A 25,534-nucleotide genomic window follows, 5' to 3' on the forward strand; every position below is an offset into this window, starting at 1 on the left:
AAAACAATACCATTTCCCAAAACTAACTATTCATTTGACTGCTTCCCTCTCAGCCAGGGTATCCGGTCAGGACCAGGATAAAACAAAACAATGACAGAAAGCATGTTGGAAAACAGATACAGGGGGATAGAAGACACAGTATGTATCTCCCTGCCCACTATGGAAGGTCAGGAACCCCACCCAGAATAAAGTGCATAACAAAGAGATGATTTACAAGACAAAAAATATCATCTCTCAAAACTCTTAACCACTGTTTCCCTCCCATCTAGGGTATCGGCCACGGCCAGGACAAAGCCAAGTAATCTCATTCCAAGACAAAGACAGAAAGCATGTTGGAAAACAGGTATAGGGGGATTGAAGACACAGTAAGTGCCTCTCTGCCCACTATAGGTCAGGAACCCCACCCAGGTACTTAGCTTGAGATCATCTAAAAGTCTCATCAGACAGGATCCCACTGAAATGTTTACAAGATATGTTCAAAAAAAAAAAAAAAAAAACTATCAGTACACAACAGTGAGATGATTTACAAGGGAAAAAAATGTCACTTCCAAAAACTAACACTAAACATTTGACTGTTTCCTTCTCAGCTAAGGACATTGTCAAGAGAAAGACGGAAAGCAACTTGGAAAACAGATAGTATAAGGGGATAGAAGACACAGTAAATGATCTCCTGTCCTCCATGGGACGCCAAGGGAAGGAAATGTTTGTTGTTTACAAGGGTTTTACGGCGATTGCGACACATGTAGGTCATTTCAGCGCCAGTAAAAAGGAAGAAAATGGGATAGTCATAAAAGCTATAGATTTACAATTGAAAGCACGCAACAAAAAAGCAAGAGAAAGGGGAAGGGTTCAGATAGGGAACTGATGTAGATTCCAAGGGCATCTATCACTGTACTTAGTTTGAGATCACCTAAAAGTCTAATCCAGACACAAGTATAGGTCCCTTCTAAAAAGAATACACTCAAATGCTTACAACCAATATGCATTTATAGCAAAAAATATGTAACATTACAAAACAGAGAGATGATTTACAAGTAAAAAAATATAACTATACATTTGACTGTTTGTTTCCAACCCAGTCATGGACTTCAGCCAGGGCTAGACAAAACTAAAGAATCCCATTCCAAGACAAAGACAGAAAGCAACTCGGAAAACAGATATAAAGGGATAGAAGACACGGCGTGACCTCCTGCCCTCTATGGGAGGTCAAAGACCCCAACCAAGATAATAGAAATACATTAGACTGATAAAAGAGATAACGTATGTTATGTAGAACCTCCTCCATAGGTCTTAAATTAAATGATCTCTCCTGCCTTGATAGCATCTCCGTCTATCCAGTATCAAAATAAGACAAAGACATCATGTAATGATAACGACAATGTGAGTTTATTCATTCCGCTCATACTAACAACGACACAAACTTGCATTGAGAAAAAAAAAATCAAAATCCCTAAATATCAGATAGATTGCACATGACCAAAATAAAAGAATTTTTAAAATAATAATTTCAAGACCAAAAAAAAAACAAAAAAACAAACTAGTGCTGACTAAATTTCACTGAAAGTTATAATAACTCTATGAAGATTACCAATCAAATCTATCTAGAAGATATAAAAAGGTATAGATAGTAGATTACATTACCTGAAAAAAAAAATGTATTTGAAAAACTTTCAACCACGTCTCACAATATAAATTAAATACAACCACACTCATGTTTTTTGGGTTTTCTTTTTTAAAACTCACAACCTAAACTATCCAAAAAAACAAACATTCCACATTCAAACTACAAATATATTTAAAAAACAAAAACAAACAAACAAAAACACAAACTAATAATGGTAAATTATTTCATCACAGATTTTCCCCCTTTCATCTAGTCATGAAACAACTACAATTGTCCGACTACACAAATCCTTCACGCTTGTGAAACAAAAACTGACATGTTTGGGCGTTACATCAACATAATACAACACTAAATATATAAACATAAACATTCCATTTTGACAACAGTTTCTACAACAAAATGGCTTTTCGAGTAACTATAATAAACATTTAAATATGCAGGGTTGTGCAAGAAAAACTTCTTTTCTCCCATCAATACCACTCACTCATATAAAAAGATTTAATTATAGAATACTGAAGAATCTAAATGAATGAACAAAAGTGCTTTTTTGGAATGATAGTTACATAAAACAACAAAAAAAAAATAAAAAAATCAACAATTATTTTTTTTGAAACAACACACATCTAAGAGAATTGAAAGGCCAGAAAAGTTACTTTTGGCATTTTGATGATAGAAAATTGTGTTTGATTTCATTTCTACAGGTATGGTAAACCCTAACAAACATGAACTACACATTCAATATATAATATGACGTTATATTGCTAAGAAAAAGTGACATTAAAATAAATTCCATATCACAAAATGTTTATGATGATAAAGATTCTAGATTCTTTTACACAGGTGCCAGCCCTTCACACAAAAAACTCCCATTTAATTCAACTCTAAATTCATTTATCAAAATGTGTTTTCTTCTCCGTTCTAAAAATAACTTTAACGAGATAATTCAACAATTCACTTTAACAATTTCATAATGCCATCCCCCCAACCCTAACCCCTATCAATTCATTTTATTGTTTTTCTCTGACCACTTTAAAATTTAGATATGACAATTTGGTTGGAATTTACCCGATCTCATTAGACTGCCACCTAGAACGGAAGCTGAGATAAAAGTTGATATTTTCCAAACAAAAAAGGATTGCTGTTTTACAAATGGTACAAGGCCAGCACCTGTGTGTAGTCTACACTAGAAACGCTCCCTTCCCTTCCAGACATTTTCTCCCCCCACACAAGATCAGCGGACTAGAGGCGTCTGCTTCAGTTGCAACAGGATGGACCGGAGACGGGACACGTCTTTTGTGGTTTTGGAATTTTTGGGGTTGAACTCGCACAGCTTGGTGATTTTCTCCCATGCCTGCCCTGGAATGGTCTCATCCCGCTCCTTGACAAAAGCACTCTCGGCAGCTCTAGAAGGAGAAAAAAATAAATAAAAAATTGATAAAAATGTAAACCAGCATTGTAGAATTATTTTGTTTAACCCTCTCCTTACCACCCATAGGAAAAAATCGTCACATTTGTTACGATGCAGCCAACAATTTTCTTATTCTGATTTCATTTTGTTATAGTTATAGATATAAAAACTCGATACTGCGTTGCAGAGCTAATTTTTCTCTGAACAAAATTTAGAATATTCTCGTTATTATTCTGTTTGAAAAATCTATTTTTCTGTTGGGTGAGGATGAAAAACATTCTGAAAATAGCTGGTAAGCAGAGAGTTAATTAAACAAAAAAACAAAACAAAACAAATTACAAACAAATAACATGCTTTTAAAAACATAAAATTTGGTGCTTAATTCACACGAGTAAAACCAGAATGGTAAATGAACATATTCAGACCTGCCTACTTAAACATCTGATAAAAATTGTAGTCGCTAAAGTTAACTATAAAAATCATTAACTCACCCTCCCCTCACAAGGATTAAATAACACTGTAAAATATTGACAATTGTATAGACTGGCATTAACTTTAAATTTTAATGACTTGTGAAGTTATGAAATAGGAGCTAAAATTTCCTATTTCTACAAAGATTTTGTAATCGTGGCCAGGTCTAAATATTATTTGTTTTGATTGCTTGTTGATGCGAACAAGAAAATAAAATCTGAAAAAGATTAAATGAGTGTGACAAAAGCAGACAAAGGAGGTAGAAAAATTAGAGAAAAAAAATCAGTCTGCCTTAATTGACTTTTCAGACAATTTTTTTTTGTGTGTGGGTATTTTTCTCTCCTTTTTAACTTACACCAGGGCCTGCTCCAAACATTTTATTTATATATGAACAGGAGAGAGTTAGAAAAATCTTAAAGATATAAATAATATAAAACCTTCCTACACCGCCATCTCTGGTACTGAGGTACTAAATTAACTCCTTGAAAATCGTCACATTTGGTACAATACAAACAACAGTTTTCCTTTTCAGTTTGTGTTATAAATCGCAAAAGTTGAAGTAAAAAACATCGTTATATTGACAAATATCTAATGCCGTTTTGTAAAGCTTGTTTTGCCCAACAAAATTATGTTGAGTACAGCAGGTTCTTACTGTTTTTAAATTTGAGCTTAAAACTATAATGTATACTTTGGCATGACATGTGAGTAAAAATCTTGAAAATGGTTGGTAAGGAAAGAGTTAAGTGAAATGAATAGTTAGCTGTCATGTAAATCAATAAGTTAGTCCTTCAGAGCGATTCAGTCCATGGAGCCGGAGTGTATCCCCGTTTCTATAGCGTGAAAAAGAGAATAGCAATTGCTCGCTATCCTTTGGATAGGAGGCTAGTCTATCACAAAGTACTTCCGCCGAATCTAACAGAATCAGCTACCCATTCAATGCTGGGTGGTCAGAAAAAAATCTCAACTGCACCCAGGATCAATCTTGGTCCCTTTGAGTGTGAAGCGAGTGCTCTATCGACAGAGTTATCAGGACCCCCGTGTAAATGAATGATTTTCTATAACCTATTTACCAAAGATTGTGTCTAACATTCAGTTGATGACAAGAAAGGCTGGCAGAATAGTGAGATATTACTGCAAACTGCTGAAAATATTTATCAATCATTATCTATTGTCGTTTTTCTCAAGTTTGCGGGTTCTGAAATTTGCCATAATCAGACATTCATTCAAAAAGTAATCCAATGAAAAAATTGAAAATTGTAATAGAAATGCCATAAAGTGTAGAAACCACAGATCCAGAAAAAATCAATGCCCTGAAAAATTGTGACTGTATAATATACGGTTCTTTCATTTCTTTAAATTTATTACTCAAGTTATCTTTATCGTGCCAAATATAACACTATGAGCTTGCGAGTAAGTGTTATTGCACTATAAAAAATAACGAGTATACTTTATTATACAATACTAATTTCAATTGGCCAATCAGCTGTCTTCTACACCCTATTTCACACCAATAAAATGTGCAAAAATAATCAGTAATCATTGAATAAAATTTTTATTCAAAGCCTTATTCAACGATTACGTATTTACTAAGAAATGATAGGGTCTTCCAATGGGAGGAATGGAATAATATCAATTTTTATTCAGTAATGATCAGAAATGAATATAACCACTTTAGATCCCTCCTCCTAGCCCCCCCCCCCCCCCCCCCTCCATACACACACACAAACACATATACACCAAAAATAAATAAATATAAAGACATAATTCAACCAATAATTACAAACCCACACATAGACCTGCGTACTTGAAAATTTAAAAATTCTTAAATTTTTAGGAGATAAAAATTGTAGTCACCATAGTTAACATTACAGATCAACAATTTGCCCTCATAATGAAATAGATAACACTTCAAAATCCTTAAATTATGCACTTTGGCCTCAACTTTCATTTTCAATAAGTTTCAATGACTTAGAAATGTTCATGGAGTTCTAAAATTGTGGCCATAAATTATATAGTACTAAGCGGTCTAATACACATGAATTACGACTTTAAAATACTTAAGTATTGATGTAATGTATTTATGCTTTCATTGTTTTTGCTGTTGGATGAAGAAGGGTTTAGAGCCCAAAACATTCCCTATTTGGTATTTTGTACTTTTTTGAATCTGATTGTTGTTCTATTACTTTTTCCCGTCCACGGCTTCTAGAAGCTTGGTATTACTTTGATGTTTTCAAAGAGGAATTTTCTTGACAGATCATTCGTTCAGTATTGATAAAAATTTGTAACTTTAAATTTTATTTAAAAGTTCAACGCAGACTTGATCTTTGGGGTTAATTAAGTTGGCCTAATCTGCAAGTCATACCATTAAAAAAAACAAAAAACAAAAAATAAACTTGTTACAATTACTACTATTGTAGATTTAACCCTACAGGAATCGAGATAAATTCATATGCTTGGGGAATACAAGTAATTTGCTGAAAATTCAATCCAACAGCTTAAGGGCTCAAACAGAGTGGGGTCGCTTTGCTGGCTTGTTACTCGTCTCTTTTTGATGATTCGTTTCTGATGGTAATGAAATTGGTGTCACCCAGCTCTTTATTATTGTTTTAGCAAACCATTTTTATGAATAGTTCCCACTAAACTCTATTAATGTCTATAAACGCCCAAGATTACACATAAATTAATGTGTAGGTACATTAAAGATAGAATGAAGAAGTTGACGTCACTCTGGTATTTGTTATTGTTTTTAGCCAGCCATATATATAAGTAGTTCCCACACAACTTTTTGATACTCGTCAACGCTTGCGAGATGACCACATTCTGACGCGCATCACACTGGCATTCATAAATATAATTTGCCGTCCATCAAAAGAAGCCTGAAAAGCAATTCTGCGTCGATTAGGCATCCATTCTGTTTGAGCCCTTAGAACGATGTTACTTAATTAATAAAAAGGGTTGGTAGAACATGTTGGGGACCCAATCCTCCGATGCATGCAATTCTGGCTATAAAACCATAGACACCAGTATTATGGTCCACTGTATTTTATGACCACCATGCAACAGACCATATTTCAGATTTTAAAAAGATATAAATGTATATTCAAAAACACATTTGATGCATACATAATATAGTAAAAACCATTTCCAAATCATACCCAAGTCAAAAGTAGATGATTTATTATAAAAAAAAACAAAAAAGGAACATGTCTATGTTGCAAATAATAATTGAACCAATTTTTAAAAAAGGAACCATTTCCATATAAATGTGAGAGAAATTAGAACCAAATAATAGCTTGCATGAGATATGGAGGGTATAAAAAAAGGGTTATTCTTCCACAGTTCGCTATAAAAGTCATAATACTACAAGCCAAATCATAAATCAAGCAAACCAAAATAAAATGATAAAAGAAAAAAGGGAAAGTATCGTCTGGACAATCATGACTCCTATATTCATGGCGGCCAATTTTTCAAAGAGCTAAAACAGGAGACCCTTACACACGCTACCCTCATGACCCAAAATGGTTATTGGCAAGCTTTAATTTGACGTATGATACATGGTATTGATTCAATTTGTTGTAAAGAATAAGTAGAGTCCCAGTACTTTTTGACTCAGTCTCGTATGAATAAGAAAAAAAACAACCCCAAAACAAACAAACAAACAAGAAAAGGAAGATATTTATCACTGAAAAGGAAAAACCCTTAAACACGATCCCAGATAATTGCTACAGCTATAGATAATAATAGGGATAAGGCTTCATTCAACAATCGCAGAATTATTCAATAGGATTATTGTGATGTAAAAACCTTGAATAGCACACGTTGAGAAACCATCATAATTATTGTACTTTTGCATTTATCATGATTGAATTGACCTTTGAGAGAAATTGTAACATTTCGTCAGTAGAATCATTTTATGACATAACCAACATTTTGGGTATAAAATGAAGTTATCAATTCTAAAAATAAAAAAAATTATGTTCTGAAGGTAATGTGTAATTTGCAAAAATGTGTTAACAACAAAATAGAATTTTTGAAAAAAAAAACGAAAAAGAAAGACAACCCAATTAAAAAGTCTTTCAAAACGTAATAAATAATCTGGCTCAAAAGTAGGGGGAAAAAATGTTATTTACATTAGTGCTTCATTCCACCAAAGATTTTTGTTAAAGTATAAAATAAAATCCTTTTGTTTGAATTTTTTTTTCTATTTTTGTTTGTGTGTTTTGTTGGTTTACTATGTTCTCTTTTTTTTTAACCAAAAAAAAAAAAAACCAAAACAAAACAAAAACTTTTTTTAAAAAATACAATCAAACCATTCTGAGCCAAAATTTGAAAACAAGAACAAGAAAATATCTATGGCCTCCTTTGGAATTGCTTTTTTTTTCTCTTTAATTTCTTTAAAACTTAAAATTTTCTAGACACCAATGTGCTATTCAAGTTTAGCATTTCTGTGTGTGCAGCCATCTTTGAATAATTCTGCTTTCCCTCAATGTATACTATATCAAAGTCATACCTTTGGCTCGCTTCCCTGTGAGGATATAATTATTGGAGTAAGGACAATTCAGAATCGAGTTAAAAGAAGTAAAAGACCATTTTATCATTTACTCTTTAAAACAACTCCAGGGGTTTAAGGCTAAATAAACCCCTCATCAAATTATTTTAGTTCATATCATGGCACGACATCCATCATCAAGCTTGTACTGTGTGGTGACTGCATGGGAAAGGCAGTCTTTAGAAAAAAAAAAAAAAAATCTGTTGTATCCACTCGATTTCGAGGCTGCATAAAAGAGCATGTTATCATTTACTCTCACATAAAAGAGCCACAGGCCAAAGCCTTCATCAAATGATTTTACTTCATATCACGGCATCCAGCTTGTACCCAACTACATGTGAAACAAAGTTAGTGGAACAAAAGAATCAGTTTTACCCACTTGATTTCAAGGCTGTAACTCTTTCAATCATTACAGCCAATCAACAAAGCATTGTTCTATCAACATTGACCTGAACACGCAGGTTAAACTCAATAACATTGCTAAGATTTTACAATGCAATTAAGCAGTAGCCTCCCCTTCATTGATAATTAACACTTATCCGATAAGTGTTTCTATCCCAATAAAATAGAATTGTGATTGCCAGAGAGAGCCTTGAAATCTCTTAAACACAAAATATAATCCAAGTGCCTATTTCCTGTAGGTCATTTAAGCTCCCAAAAGCTCAATCCAAAAGGCAACTGATTGATAGAAACACTTTTTGATGATATGACAATTTCACCCTGTCCTTCTACCATACAACAGTCCTCAACAACGACAACAAAACAACAAAAAGCACAACAGTCAATTACAAAGTTTCACATATGGACAATTATCTAAACCGATATTCAGATAAGATTACATGCAAAACCAAAACAACATTCAGTTTCTATTCTACCACAAACACAGGAAGTATTTTTTGTCTATTCTAAATGGCGACCATTTTATGGGAATTCACACAAATAAAATCTGCATACTAAATAAAGACAGCCCTGGGAGTAATAGGCTTAAAAAAAATAAAAATATGGATGAGAATACAAATCACTATGCAATGATATTCGCTGAAACAAAAACAAACCAATATCATACTCATAAAATGTTTTTTTTTTTAATGTGGTCGTGAAATACTCGTCAAATGTCTTTGGTCAAATACTATATAAGGCGTTTCAGCCTTTAATTCCGTGGTACAACGCGATCTCCACCCTATTCTCTTGAGCTTTTATATATCGCAATATCCACTTAACGTGCTCAAAGAGCTTTACTGAGGGTGCCTAGCAATACAATAGGACGGGACATCATGCCTGTTAAGGGATATTCCAATTTTCTTTTCCAACAGAGACAATGCTGTTAACGAACCAGGCACTCATTTTACTCGTGAAGATGGTGAGAGAATGTGAATTAAGAGCTTTTTCCAAGGACTCAACTATGTGTTGCTCAGAACAGGACTTGAGCGCAGGACCTTTCGATCTGAAGGTTATTAAAGTCATACCACTAGAACACACAGTCGCTCACAAGGAGAGTTGAGAAGACGGACATAAATCGGTAAAATGATAGCAAGTCTGTCCAACAATCAAATAGCTCAGAACTTCGATGACAAAGGCTAATATTTAGCATGACATTGGCTTGTATTTTTAAATCCGATTTGTTGGGCCATGCGTCAAATATACCTTTTCTAGTTTTATTTGGCACGGATACTTTTCAAAGTTTCTTATTGTCTTTGTGCAATGCATCGATAGCATTTTAATGTTTCAAATTTAGATTCAATATATAATCTTGCCTATTTCTGACAATAAATTTTACTTCTCAAGACTTACGGGAACTCTCCTCTAATCTCAAGATACATTTCAAATCTTGAGAACGTTCCATGGATAAAGATATTTAAAAAATCATTTTTTTTTTTAAACAACCCCCCCTCTAAAAAAAAAAAAAACAAAAAAAAAAAACAAAAACAAAAAATAACAACCTTGAAACCAGAGAAAACACATTTCCCCTTTTCCAATAATGAAGCATGCACCAAGAACACACAGACAAAAAAAAAAAAAAAAATCATCACAACACAAGAATAAAATCGAGAACAAAACCATAAAATGGAAAGGATATAATTATGGTAAAAAACACGTGGAACCAGACGAACGAGGGCAACGACAAAGATTGACATTTTTTTATATAATCCATACCCTTGTGATTCTGTCACGTCATTAAATTTCCTGCAGTCATTAGAGGAAACACAAAAACCATTGTAGTAAGAAGTGGTGACACAGTTCGGAAAACAATCAGGGCGTGAGTGATTAGGTTTTAGGAGTGAACAAAAACAGTTTTTTGGACAATCTAGTAACAATGTTAATCACCATCCCATGAACAAACCATTATGAAAAAAATAATAATAATAAATATATAAATAAATATTGGGACATGTTGCTTTGTTAACAAACTCACTCGACAATATCTGACAAAAACAATAACAAACATTCTGTGATAAAGAACTAGAATAAAATTCTGCCATTCAATGAGATATATGATTTTAGTTACAAAATCAAAGAAACATCTGGCAAACCATAAGATGCATACATCACTCTGTCAACAAACTGAAATATTAGTATTAGTTACTACTAACAGTACCACCTACAAATCTGTTCATAGAATAAGTTTGTTTAAAGAAGCAAATATTTTTCAGGTTTTAATTTAAACCACCTGATGTGAGTTCATTATGGCTTTACTGGCACGATTATAATAGCATCAAAAATAGAATTGGATGAATAATGATCAAGGATTAGTGAAAGAAAGTGGGAAATTCATACAGCATTCATCGCTACTCTACATAGATCCCAAGAATGTGTCCCAAAACATGCGTAAAATGTTTAAATAATCAAAACAGTTGTTTTACACAGCTTTCAAACTACAGGGATAAAACCAGTGTGTATATACTATCAGCTTTATTCAAACAGCCATTTGAAATAAATCTGTTGGGAATGCTTCCTCGAACTTTTATTGGGTAGCAAGTCTTTGAAATTTTTTTTTTAATTTAGAAGAGAGACCTGAATAGATCATTGCTTGAATAATTCTATTGAAAGCCAACTATTAATATGAATCACATCCAAAAAAAAAAAAAAAGATATGATGTTATAATAATAAATAATTTTAAAAATAATATTTATAGAGCGCCAATCTCCACGGCATGTGTGTGAAATATCATTATTATCAATATCAATTTCCCCCCTTAATTGCATCATCTCTTGTTGTACTGGCTTGCATGAATTTCTGAAGAAGCATCTGCATCCAAAATTGTGTAATATTTTCTGTTGTTAAAAATCTATCAATTTAATTCTTTCTTCTTTTTTTGTTGTTGTTGTTTGCTTTGAACTGCACTTGTAACTTAGAATCATGTCCCATAGCTCTAACCATAGATCTAAGCTGTACAAATTGTAAAAATAGCAACACCACCATCACCGGATTCCATAGCTCCAACTATAGGTTTAAGATGAACTATTTTATTTTTTTAAAAAGCAACATCATCGTAAGCGATTAATTCAAGTCATGACAACTGAAAATTCTACGCTTTTCTTTTTTTGGGCTGCAGACAAAATTGGCGAAAAGAAAAGAGCATTCATTGAGCTTTATCAATTTGATAAAAGTGAAAACAATATTTTCTATTAAATAACAGTAATAAAACGGTGCTTCACCTGTTGTTTTCTTTTGTCTTATCAAGCTGTTCCTGGTGATGACGGTACCAGTCGTCAAGCTCTTTCTTGGCAATGTCACGCAGCTCTTTCTTCTTTTTGTCTTCCTCTTCATCTGGTTGAGAAATAATGATAAAGGCATTAATTTCATCTTAGATCAGTTCATTGGTCACATCATAACAACACGCACTTTAAAGATCTGAAAAAGTGAACCTTACTTCACTCAACATCTTATCAAACAAAATATACAACTACATACATGAAATCACATTAAAAAAAATTTTTTTAAAAAGATCTTTGGTCTGATCAAAGTTTTATTATAATGCGTCAAGGATTCATTGGAGATCAGTAATTTTTCACTGTGGTCGGCAATTTTGTCCTTGAATGGAATACCCATGAATAAATATATTACTCAAACTAGGATACTTTAAATAAACTCACAAGGTATATCTTATCAAACTAATAGAGGGAAAGAAAAACCTGTAACTCCTTAGACAATCATCTGCCTGGCTACTAAGTGATGTTAATCTGGTCTTTGTCATTGAGTTGTTTCAAAAATAGAGGTAATGTTGTTGGTCGAACCCTAGCTTTACTTGTTTTGGTCAGAAAAATAATGGATTGTTGCTTTATTGGCAGGAATTTCAGGTTGACGACGTAGAATGTGTCTGAAAAGTTTCCACCTTCGCTCAAGCATTTGGATTGACAAGAGAATTTTGTTGCACTTTTTACATAAAGACTTGTTTGAGATCTTTGTAGAATAGTGTATGCCCAGTTTGTAGAAGTATACGCCCCAGAAAACGTCATAATTGATTTCTATGAAAAGCTCTGACCTGTGTAAAAATTGAATATGAGGTCGTACCTTTTTTCTCCAGCCTTGCCTTTTGTTCCTCCCTCCAGATACGGATTTTTTCTGGCTCTGCTCTGATTGTGTCTTGCTGAGCAATGGCAGCGTAGGCATTAGAGGGGCCGTTCACCTGGATAGAGAGAAATGTATCACAATTAAAATTACATCTTTAAAAAATAATAAAAATCTGCCTGTTATTACAGAACACTTGGTCATAACAAGCATACATTTAAAGCCACCACCACCAATTATTAAAACTTAGGTTATTGCTTGAATTTCGAAAACGTATAAAGGATTGGTGAATAGAGTTGAACGTAAACTTTAATTTAATCTGCACGTACAAATTACAGTTTTCCCACTTTATCTACGGTGTGCATGAAAAGATACATTTGACAAACTTGACAAATACAGTCATAGGTAGGATTAGAGTGACCAGAAAGACATGGTTTATAATAACAAAACTGGAGCTTCAAATTCAACTTAAGCATTGCTTTTTACTTAACAAACAAAGCAGAGAGCAAATATAGTAAACAGACAAAATATTGAAATTGTAGAATAATATCATGCTCCACGTGTTTTCACAACAGACCAAAATGAAACCCTCAAATAAGTTTGCAAGATTTGTCGAAGGTTTCATCATTATTTTTGAGGGGGGAGGGGGTCAGAGGTGTCTTGTTTAGCTGATTTCATATGTTACCAACAATTTTTAAAATGTCTATTGCATAACAACATTATGGATAACAGGGCTACCTCTAGTTTGTCTTGTACACATTGAATCACTGGGAATATAGTCAATGGCAAAAAAAAAACAAAACCAACCAACCAAAAAAAAAAAAAAAAACAAGGAGAGAGGTGATTTTATTAAATCAAAATAAAACAAGTAAAATAATACCAAGCCCCAATCTAAATTGGAGATATTATCTCTGGTTCAAAGTGTTCTAGGTGATTGTAATTTGAGAGTATTTGACAATTTACACAATCTACGAAGTTGAGAAAATAAGTGTGGTATAAAAGTATCATGACTTTAGAAAGTAAAGAACAATAATGGCAAATAAGTCAGCCACCTGCTTTATATACGAATATCATATCATAATAATAATATTAGTAATGCTTATATCAAATATCATATCAACTATATTAAAACCCTTAAACCAAATTTCAGCTTTACGAAACCAAAGCTAAACAACATGAAGACAAACTCAAAAGACTTTAAAAGTAACTAAGAACTAATGGTAGGGGCGGTATATAGACCACTAAACTATGACTTAGATCAGTACTGATGAAGTTAAAAAGAAGGAATATTTTGAATGGTTGCCTTTAATCCCTATTTTTTTTTGGATATACCCCCCCCCCCTCCATCCACACACACACACACACACACACTTTTAGAGCTGAATTTAGAGATGATAAATTGTCATTGACTCTATAACTATAACTAACTTCTGGAGAGTGGGAAACTGCACCTGTTTATTCCATAACACATCAAGTCTCACACTGGAAATGCAATTATTTAGAAGGAGAAAATTCCTCCTCTGACTAAAAAAATCACAGAATTCCGCGGATCCAAGGAAAACCATCAGCACTGATAGAACTCGGTATCAGAAGAGCAATATGTGAAGAATATATAATTATATTTTATGAATCCACTGAGTTTCAAGTTTTGTGAAGCAATACTTTTAAGTAAGCAAAATTATGCAAATAATTATATTTTTAAAAATTGTCTTAAAAAAATAAAATTTACTTTATTTCTCCACAAGGGGGGGGGGGGGGGGAAGGGGGATTTTTCTTTAAGATTTATCCCAGGAAAAGACAGAGATAACCCACGTGTCAGCGTCACAGGTGCAAATAGGGGCTAAGTGTCTTGCTCAAGGGAAAAAAAAAGAAGAGATGCCCAAAAGCTGGGCTCAAACCTGGATGGAAGCACGAGCCTCGTCTACTCACGCTTTCAAACTGTCCCATAAAAAAAAAAAAATTTAAAAAATAAAAAAGAAGAAAAGGGAAAAAAATGAAGAAAGAAAAAAGAAAAACAAAACTAGAGCATTTATATAGCACAGAATCCACTACAATTGCTAAAGGATCAACAGTAACAGTAACACTTAACATTAAGGACAAGACATTATGAGGCAATATTACAATAATTTAAAAACAAACAATGTTGCCAATGGCTAGGTATTCATTTTTCACACCTGAGTATGGTGAAAGAATGTGAAAAAGGAGCCTTTTCCAAGGACTCGACTATGCACCACTCAGAGTCGGATTTAAACCCTGGACCTTCTGGTCTGAAGGTGTGTCATACCACTAGAACAAAAAGCCACACAAATCTAAAGAATCAACCACAACAATGACGCCCCCCCCCCCCCCAAACAAAAATAACGAAAAGAACCCCAACTATAACACAATGATATTTCATAATGTTTTTTTCTTTTTTTTATTTCTGGCATTGCCAATTGTTGTATCATTTCGTTTTCACTGTGTTCAATTTCAAGCAACTGTAAACACCCAATGCCTCAAACATGCGACAAAATGTATCAAAGAAAATATAACATAATTAGAAACAAAATTATAATATATTCAAGACCGGGGTGCGAAATGTGGAGTTGTAATTGTCAATGCTGTCCATGGAGTGAGTGATTGACTCATCAATGCAGAAAATATTTTCCGAGTGCTCTAGTTAATTCAATCAACCCTAGCCTCAATCTCAAAGAGACAAATTAGGGAGAAGGCGCTGGTGTTAAATATAGATCTGAACAAGTTTGTATGAAACAGTGACAGACAAATTAGGGAGAAGGCACTGGTGTAAGATAAATTATCACAATTTTGAGGACAATCAAGACATATTATTATCATTATCATTATAAAGATCTGAACAAGTTTGTATGAAACAGTGACAGACAAAGCAAGAAAAAAAATAATATAAAAAAACAACAAAAAAAAACAAAAAAAAAACACCCCAAAATAATCAGCCTACCTCGAATGGAGTCGAACCTATCTAACTCGGTCAAGGCAGGCTTTTGGGATCATTTTTAGTTTTCTTGTATTTTTCTTTTTGCATTGTCTGACACTGTTTCATATGCACACATTTTCAGATCTTTACAGTTACCTCTACCTCCATGCTGCCCCTCTCACTGGAGATTTTTGGTACTTTTCAAAATTGAGAAAAAAGGAAATAAACTGCTCACACTAAAAGAAAACTTATGTGTACATAGTTTCATTCATCTGCCGCCATCATGGTTTCATTCATCTACCACCATCATGGTTTCATTCATCTACCACCATCAGTTTCATTCATCTACCACCATCATGGTTTCATTCATCTGCTGCCATCATGGTTTCATTCATCTACCACCATCAGTTTCATTCATCTACCACCATCATGGTTTCATTCATCTACCACCATCATGGTTTCATTCATCTACACCACCATCATGGTTTCATTCATCTACCACCATCAGTTTCATTCATCTACCACCATCATGGTTTCATTCATCTGCTGCCATCATGGTTTCATTCATCTACCACCATCATGGTTTCATTCATCTACCACCATCATGGTTTCATTCATCTACCACCATCATGGTTTCATTCATCTGCTGCCATCATGGTTTCATTCATCTACCACCATCAGTTTCATTCATCTACCACCATCAGTTTCATTCATCTACCACCATCATAGTTTCATTCATCTGCCGCCATCATAGTTTCATTCATCTACCACCATTATGTACAAGGTGTTGGGGTTGAGTGAGTTGAACAGCCGGGGAAAATAAAAGTGTCCTTAATATTTTTAAATATTATAATAAAACTCATTTTCTTTATACATCCAATGTCACAATGATGCATATGCAGAGAGCGGTTACACCCTTGGGACTCTCTAACAAACCATCGACGCCATGCTGTTTCATTCATATTCCAAAGTAGAAAACGGTAGGGGCTGCCTGAAGCCGGTGATCGTAAAATACTAACGAAAGAGTGAAAATGGAGAGGCTTCATATGGGAACAAAACAGACAGGCATTGTCTGTTTTGTTCCCATACGAAGCCTCTCCATTTTCACTCTTTCGTTAGCCTTCATATTCCAACCACCCAAGAATACAAATGCTACAACTCTCTCTATGTTTTAGTTTAATTTGATTTCAACATTCCTTTGTTTATTGTTTTGCTGACAAAGGGGTTGTACCCGAAACGTCCATTGCCTGTATTCTTCCCAATCCCATCCAAAGCCTTCCATAGTATTTTAATGATGCGTATTATGTAACTTTGAACACTATAAAAAAATTAGGTGTTAAAATTTGAGAGAGTCAACCTAAAGGAAAACATATAATACACTTTTCATAGCTACAACAAAATGAAAACAAAATACATATTAGTAAAAGATCATTAGTGGAATCATTGAACTGGAATGATTTCTGTGTAACAATATGTCCCAAACCAAATAAGCAGCTCAGACTGCATCAGACATTTAAAAAAAAAAAAAAATTAAATTAGAAAAAAAAACCAAAAACATTTTTAAAAAAACAAACAAAAAACTTGGAACATGCATTGACCGATTGGAAAAGACAGGTAGGAATATAGATAATGGAGAGCTAAATGCTAAAATAAAAAAATAAAAATCATAACAAGAATAAATGAATGATAAAATAAAACAAAAACTTGTACAATCCTCATTCATGGAAAGGGAAAGAGACGAGGAGAACATTTTGAAAATACAGTCTAGTCCAGATATACAGAATCATTTGACGTTATATCAACACATTCATTATAACCAAATTTTCTACTTAAGCAGATTTACTGATCAAAGCCATAACCCTCTTTATTGTTTCTTTTCATAAAATCCTCTTTTACTTCCGCCATTTACCATATGGACAGACATTTGTCATCACAGCCAACATGATTGAGCCTGATGCTGGATAGTAAAGTAACGAAATAAACTAAAGAAAGACAACAAGTTTTCCTTCTTAAATTAACTGGCCAACTCAGGTGACTTTTTATCCTTCTTCTTCTTTTTCAAATAGACGATCAAGCTCGGATTTTTACTGGCAATGTTTCTCTCATTTGTGATAAGCCGACTTACAATCATATTAAGTCGGTGTTTTTCGGGTCTATTTCAAATGCCCTCACTGTGTTAAACCGTGAGTTTGGCTGCCATTCATTCAGTCACCAAATAAAAAGAAACAATAATGGTGAATATAAATTATAAGTAAAATATTCCAATCATATCAAAAACAAAATAATATTTCATCATTTTAAATCAGAAACCGTTTGTTTTATTTTTTTCGTTCTTTAGCCTTCGTATTTTAAATAAATTAACGGCATCAAAATCAAGATTCACTAAAGGCAGCCAATATCTAGAGAAAAAAAAATGTTTACTTTTTTTTTGTAATAATAAAAATTCACACAAACAAAACTTGTTATATCCAGACTCTACTGTATTATAACAATACAAAAACTATGCCAGTCCCACAGAAAACAAAACAAAACAAAACAAAACATTAAAAAAAAACAATTTCTTTCAAAAACATAATAATTTTTTTTTTCCAATGACATGAGCAAGTGTTAATAAACCCAGGAAATAAAGTGCCAAGGTGAAAGAGGGATGAGACTATGTGAGGGAGGATTACACAGTTAGTATCATGGAATAGGGGGGACTAAAACCAGCCCCAAAATGTGCCCACACGATTGAAAGACATTAAACAAATACGGTAAAGTCTACATCATTTGACAGATTTCAACCTTTCCCACACCAGGGTTGCCAATAGGATTCAACATTCGTGATGTCACTTCCCTTGTAATGAATGACCCAAAGTAACTTAGTAACTGGTTCTAAATTATCGGAACAATGGCAAACGCCCCTATGAAATTCTTCTCCGACGAGCATAAAAGCGTATCCAGAGGAGAAAAACATTATAAATCTGACCGTGTTTTGACTTTTATACATTCTGATCACATGACATGTGAAAAAGTTATAGCCAGCATGAAGAATAAAAAGTACAGAATTTCTTTGTTCAGAACCAAGCTGCTGGTTGCTGGGTAGACGTAACATGAGACTATTGAATCCTATTTGGGAGGCAAAAATTTACTGAACTTTTACTAAAACAAATTGATCGACTCCTTTCTGAGTGCTGAATTCCAGTAGTAAATAATAACGTGAAGTTGAACGTAAGCTTCAATTTAATTACAAAAACAGATCAAATGAACGTTTCGGGTTTCCCCTTTATCAACAAAACAGGATGATTGAAACACCACAGATGAATGAGATGATGTGGTAGTGGCGTAGTTAACTACCACATCATCTCATTCATCTGTGGTGTTTCAATCATCCTGTTTTGTTGATAAAAGGGAAACCCGAAACGTTCATATGATCTGTTTTTGTAATTAAATTGAAGCTTACATTCAACTTCACGTTATTATTCATTTCTTCCAGCTTCGAGCAGCAACATTTACACTGAATTCCAGTAGGAAGACAATATGTATCACTTTTTTTTCCATTTAGCAAGTGATTGGATAATATACTGAGGGTTTATCACATACTGAATTCTGTAAATATACGGAAAATTGGCAACCTTGCCACACTTTAGAAAAAGAACATCAGACAGATTATCATATCAAAATGTTGGTCCTAGACCACTTTTTAAACATCTTGATGCGATATATCTTGACATGTTCAATATCTTAAGTGTGGGGAAGGGTGAAATCTATAAAACGATGTTACATTTTTCCATATTTGCTTTTAAAATTTCAATCTGGGGGGCACATTTGGTAGCTGGTCATGGTCACCCCATTCCATGGTACAAAGTTAGTAATTTGGGTGGGTGGGTGTGTGGGTGGTGGTGATCAGTCATACTAACAGCATCAAAGGCGGCAGACGAGTCATCCAGGGGCAGAGCATCGCCATTGGACACGTCGCCTATTATTTCAAAGTCTCCTAGACCATTAGACCTCTGGTGTAAGTGAGAGGAGTGAAAACTTCATGTTACACAATAAACAACCGTCATTGATGTTTAAAAAAAAAAAAGCCAAGTGAAGTGCCTGCAATATTTGCGGGGAAATAAAGGCTATTATGAACAGGCACTCATCTTAATTTTATTTATATATTTTAAAAAATTCTATTTTAATTATCATGCTACTGTGTTGTGGAAATTTTACATAGATCAAGGCAGATCTTTTTTGCATCAACTATAAAAATTGGTCTGGTAATTAGGTCTGTAGAAGTGTGCAAATGAATCTGACAACAGGGCAGCCAGACGGTGACTCCCAAGGTCAAATTCATGACCAATCAGTAGATTCTTAAAAATAATCATTTTACTCAATGGATGGTGGAATTAAAAAAAAAGGTTTGCAAGTTACCTTTGTATATCAATCTGTAAAGTACAACTTTATAATTTTTCAGATCTGCCAAGAATGCTGTGCTCGTTGGCAAAAAATTAACATGGCTGTAGGAATAACTTTAACCCCCAACCCATTATTTAAAAAAGAATAGATTGAGATAAAATCATGCTAGATATATATGTGTCACAACTAAAACAGTTATGTTAACTTTAAAACACCAGAAGGTAGGTTCGTTTGTCTTTTGTTTTGAGGTGTTTAACGGCGCTTTCAACACTATTTAAGCCATTGAAGCGCCTGTTTCTAGTTTTTATCACTTTTTATCGGCCTTGAGAGGCCATAGCTGCTTCAATCATGTTAATACTGTTGTAATAAAAAAGAAATGGGGAAAAACAAAACAAAAACATGCGTAAGCACAACTGATCGTAATGAAATACAGATTGAATGTTAAAGTGCACGTCACACATACATACTCAACACATACGATGTTAAAAAATAACACAAAGATAACATTTCTAGTCATCATAAGCAAAGCTAAACCAATAAATAACAATGATGGTTTGTTTTGTTTTTCGTCATTGTGACTGTTAAAACTTTAAATACATCAGAATATGCTTTCTTTACGTAGTAAGGTTGGCAGCACCGAGTAGCTGATCAAAATATTCAAAATGCTCCACCGTGCCAATAACCACACAGCGTTTATCAGACACCCACTGAATGAAGGAAATCAATTTACACAAAATATAACAAGAACGTCCAACTCGTATGAGAGAGAAAGATCACTTACATATATGTATTTAAAATTAACAAGAAAAACAAGTGCAGCTTTTGCAATAGCACTTGTCATTTGTTTTGATCACATGACATGATATTCCTGAGAAATTACAGGATTGTGGTTGGTAAGAAGTCTCTGCTGGGTAGGGGAGAGGTTGAGCTTCAATACAATATTTAAAAAAAAAAAAAATTTTTTAAATTTCATTGACAATTGTGCTTGCACAGCTCGAGTTGTACGGTCTTGATTTATCAGCGCTGATGATGGCGCAAAGTGAAAAAAGAAGGCAATTTTTGAACAATTGCCTGTATTTAAGACCGATTAGAGCAGTTGGGATGATAAACTATCATTGATACTCTAGCTAAATTCTGGAGAATGGGAAACCGCACATCTATATGATCCACCCCACATCAAGTCTCTCACTGCCAGTACATTTGATTGGGGGAAATTTCATTTTTAAAAAGAAGGAAATTCCTCCTCTGACTACAAAATCGCAGATGTCCGCGGAAAACCATCAGCACTGATTTATATGGAGCTGCTAGAACAGCATGAAAACCAAGAGGTTTGATGTACAAAAAAATACATATTTTCGACATAAAAAACTAAGGATTAGAATAAAAAATTAAAATTGCCAGTCATGGTACAAAACAAAAAAAAAACAAAAACATGATGGAATAACATTTAAATTATGCTTTGAAAACACCATGAGAGTCAGACATATACTAGATTTTTAAAAACCTGTCAATTCATTTACAACTAAGATAAATATTAAGAAGAAAAACATTCTAATCTTGAGAAAGCTAGTTCAGCCACCTTTTTATTAATAAAAATACATTTTAAAAAAATCTTCCTTCAGCTCTATTTATAATTTATAGCAAAGAGAGAGAGAGAGAGAGAGAGAGAGAGAGAGAGAGAGAGAGAGAGAGAGAGAGAGAGAGAAAGAGAGAGAAAGAGAGAGAGAGAGAGAGAGAGAGAGAGAGAGAGAGAGAGAGAGCATAACAGCTATATTAGGAACCAGAATCACTCCTCGCACAGAGCCTCTGATGTGCGTCAACACAAAAATATGTGAATGAAAAAATGCCTTAAAGTTAAATACCCCATCCCATAACCTGACCAATCTCAAATTCATCCACCATTACCTCATTAGAATTAGAGACATAGCCCTGTTGTTAATGGTCACATGGTACAACGTTACCTCTCCTGTGAAACATAGTCCTAGTGTGAATGGTCAAACGATTTTTACAAAATTGATTCTTGTTATGAATTCTAGGTTGCTTCCTCAGAAGCTTTCGATTTGCCAACTCTGATTATACTTCCGTTCTTTCTTCTGGCAATTTATGAAGCCAAAACCCTCTTTAAACAGAGCATAAAAATACACAAGAAACAAACTTCAAAGTTTTCTATGCAAAAATACTGTAACTGTAACTTAACAGTAACAAAAAGTGGAATTTCAATAATCACACGTGTTTAAAAAAGGGCTACACATCATACTCGCACAGGGGTGGCAAAGCAATCATCACTCTTGAACTGCAAATTCAAAAAGGGTTAAAAAAACACACGCTATAATCACAAACCAGTCAATCAACTAACCTGTTCTTCACTCTCTTGAGGACCACCCTGAACTTCATCACCGAATGCATCAAAACCTGAAATGACATGAAAGTAATAATGATCATAATAATAATAATAATAATAATAATAATAATAATAATAATAATAATAATAAAAAAGAAGAAGAAGAAGAAGAAGAAGAAGAATAAGAAGAAGAAGAAGAAGAAGAAGAAGAAGAAGAAGAAGAAGAAGAAGAATAAGAGGAGGAAGAAGAAGAAAAAGAAGAAGAACAACAAGAATAAAATAACAATAAAAGAGTAGGAAATTTTATTCTCCTTTGACCTCTGGTACTTCTCTACTCACTTTATTTCTTGAAGTGGTGGTAGTACAGTTCACTCTTTTTAATTGCACACATCGCTTATACGCTACACATTCCCGAAAAACGGAATTCTGTCTGTATAATCACTCCGCTCAATCGCACATCTTTTCGGCTAAATCCCTACACCTTGATTACATTTTTATTGAAGAAAAATATCTAAAAATATACAAAAAGGTATTGAAAATGTGTTTCTCATTGAACCATCTCCGCACGCTAATATCGTATCACTCGTGAACAAAGATTTCATGTCAAAGCAATTTCACTGTCCCTCTGACCCCGACTAGGTCAGACGCGCAAAGGATTACTACCTGACACGACAGGCTAATTGACTCAGCACTTGCTGTCGTCATCACAAGGTGCGAAACGTGATCGCAGTCCACCCAATGCTGTGTGTATGTTTACATTGTCTGACCACTCGATTGCAATTCTCTACCTGTGTTTTGTTTTCCTCTTCTGTACCGTGAACAAAAAGAAAGAATTACAGAAAGACTGTAGTAGTAGCAGTAGGACTGCCTACCATAAAATTTAAAATTCATAATTTTTACGAAATAAACATAGTCTAGTAGTCGCTATATAGTTTACAGATCAACAATTTCCCCTCACAATGATTAAATAACACATAAAATGATAGACCATAGAGGGTGATATCACAGTCATATTCTCCTTATACTAATAACTATCAACAGCTGGGCTGAAATGCAGGACATGAGGTGGTGATACGTGACAGTAGGGCTAGTCCCAAATGCAGGACTGTTCCGCATGATGTGGGACATTTGGCAGTCCTGTTGCACTGCATTAAAAAATTGAAAGAACTCAGGTCTTATCTTTATCTTTGGATTGATCTTTATGGTCCATGTCCACATTGATACAATCAAAAGGCAACTAACTGGCATATACTCAAGGCAAGTCTTTCTCCCCATCAGAATGCTGGCTTTCGAGTTGGAAAGGTCGACAGAATGTCGTCTTATGAGCTCAGTGGCAGAAAAAAGGTGAAAGAACGAATCACATGAATAAGAAAAGAAATTTTAAAAAAACAAACCAAACCACCCCCCCCCCCACCCCCAAAACAAACAAAAAAACTCCTTCTAATGAGTCTAATGTCTTGAACATGACAGTCCTATGGAAAAGGTCCTACTTGAATGGCAAATGAAAGTTGGTCCTAGCTTCTCCGCTTAATCGATACACAAACCTGAACTCCCAAGGGTGTGCGATTAAGCGGAATCGACTGTAGTAGTAGTAGTAGTAGTAGTAGTAGTAGTAGCAGCAGGACTGCCTACCTGAAAATTTTAAATTCGTAATTTTTACGAGTCTAGTAGTCGCTATATAGTTAACTTTACAGATCAACAATTTCCCCTCACAATGATTAAATAACACATAAAATGTGTATTGGTAGACCATAGAGGATGATATCGCAGTCATATTCTCCCAATGCTAATAACTATCAATAACTGGGCTGAAATGAAGGACATGAGGCGGTGATGCGTGACAGTAGGGCTAGTCCCAAATGCAGGATTGTTCTGCATGATGTGGGACATTTGGCAGTCCTGTTGCACTGTAGGCTGTAGGTATTAAAATTCCATTTTATGTCTCATTAAAGTTAAAGCTTCAAAGTAGACATTTTTCTGCCCCCCCCCCCCTCCTCCTGTCCATTAAGACTATGGACTATGGCTATGGGGAGGAAAAAGGCTCCCGAGGACAAAAGACCCCACCCAGTATTATTTTCTTAAAATATAATTTTCCTCACACAGGTACACCATATGACTTGGAGTAATTAAGTTTTTCTATCTCCCAGAACATGAAAGTTGAAAAACTCACTGCAATATCATTGAGAGGTCTTAGTTTAAAACCAGGAATACACAGAGTCAGAGTTTGCAGCCAAACTCTCTGCCCCCCCAAAAAAGTCAAAAAAAAAAAAAAAAAAAGTTCACAATTGTTAGGCCCTGATTTTATCCCGGTGTCTAGAACGTGAAATGGACAACAGCAAAACAAATAATGAAAAAGGAAGATTCTACAAAGGATACTAATACTATGGATAAATGACTAATAAGCTGAACAAAAAGGGGGCGTGGTGAAATGAAAGCCGACAGTTGATTCATCACGGTGAGAGAAAGACAACACGATGTTTGGTGAGATATTCTCGGGACGATTATTACTAACCGTTTTCGGCCGGTTGTGGGTCGTTGAAATTACCATCTTCCAATCCAGCGAGTTCATCTTGTTCCCTTGCCAAGAAGTCGGCAGCAGGGTCTGCTTCGTTATTTTGGGCAGATTCGAAGGCATCAAAGTCGGCCATTTTGAGCTGTGACGTAGAGTAGAGAGAAGAAAGAGGAGACTGTGCAGATATCCATAGAGAAGTAAAGTTAGGTGCCCCAAACGTAAACAATAACAAGTTGCTAGTGATTTCCGTTAGGGACCGGAATAATTTACGCACAATATAGGTCTCCCAATTTTGTAGTTTGTGTTGTAGGAAATACACTTTCAGTATTGAAAATATGTTTACATAAAATCTAACAGTTGCAGAAATAATAATATAAGGCTAAATTATTATGAAAATCAGGCTCCGAATAATTCTCGTTTTGTTCACACCAGCGCAATAATTTGCTCTGGTCTAAAAATAGATAGACTGTAACTTTTGATAAATTTTAGAAAATTTTACCTTTTGTTCCATAAAATATCCATATCTAGACATTATTTGATGCATGATCGAGTATTTATGAATATGTGTTTCTTTTGCCACCTAACAGCCAAATTTTAAAGGTTATTTTTTTCTATTATTTACATTGGAATGTGAGCTGTCAAGACAGGAACATGTGGTTTGCCACGTGCTTCTCGACCTTTGTTTACGTTTGGGGCAACTAACTTTACTGCTCCATAGAGAGTCTAATTAATTAAGGTATTCGAGTACATAATTCCGTCTGCACCGGTCTACTGGCGGGTGTCGGAGATGAATTTTCCACCGAA

General features: G+C 34.3%; 1 protein-coding gene across 7 annotated transcripts; it reads right to left on the minus strand.

Annotated features, from left to right (window-relative positions):
• Positions 1 to 1,364: 1,364 nt before the first annotated feature.
• On the minus strand, positions 1,365 to 24,920 carry LOC144956942 (clathrin light chain B-like). 7 transcript variants are annotated; one of them, XM_078887776.1, is made up of 8 exons: positions 24,731 to 24,897; positions 22,234 to 22,289; positions 19,394 to 19,486; positions 12,566 to 12,680; positions 11,710 to 11,821; positions 10,207 to 10,236; positions 8,014 to 8,028; positions 1,365 to 3,027 (listed from the first exon to the last, which is right to left on the minus strand). In XM_078887776.1, exons 1-8 carry the CDS (start codon positions 24,864 to 24,866, stop codon positions 2,856 to 2,858), a joined length of 729 nt encoding a protein of 242 aa, XP_078743902.1. In that variant the 5' UTR covers positions 24,867 to 24,897; the 3' UTR covers positions 1,365 to 2,855. The 7 variants fall into 7 exon arrangements, with proteins under 7 accessions (XP_078743902.1, XP_078743904.1, XP_078743903.1 ...); XM_078887778.1 differs by lacking the exon at positions 10,207 to 10,236; XM_078887777.1 differs by lacking the exon at positions 8,014 to 8,028.
• Positions 24,921 to 25,534: the final 614 nt, after the last annotated feature.

Source organism: Berghia stephanieae, chromosome 11, assembly GCF_034508935.2.
Source record: "Berghia stephanieae isolate SIO BIC M18660-M18661 chromosome 11, UCSD_Bste_1.3, whole genome shotgun sequence".
Taxonomy (NCBI): domain Eukaryota; kingdom Metazoa; phylum Mollusca; class Gastropoda; order Nudibranchia; family Aeolidiidae; genus Berghia; species Berghia stephanieae.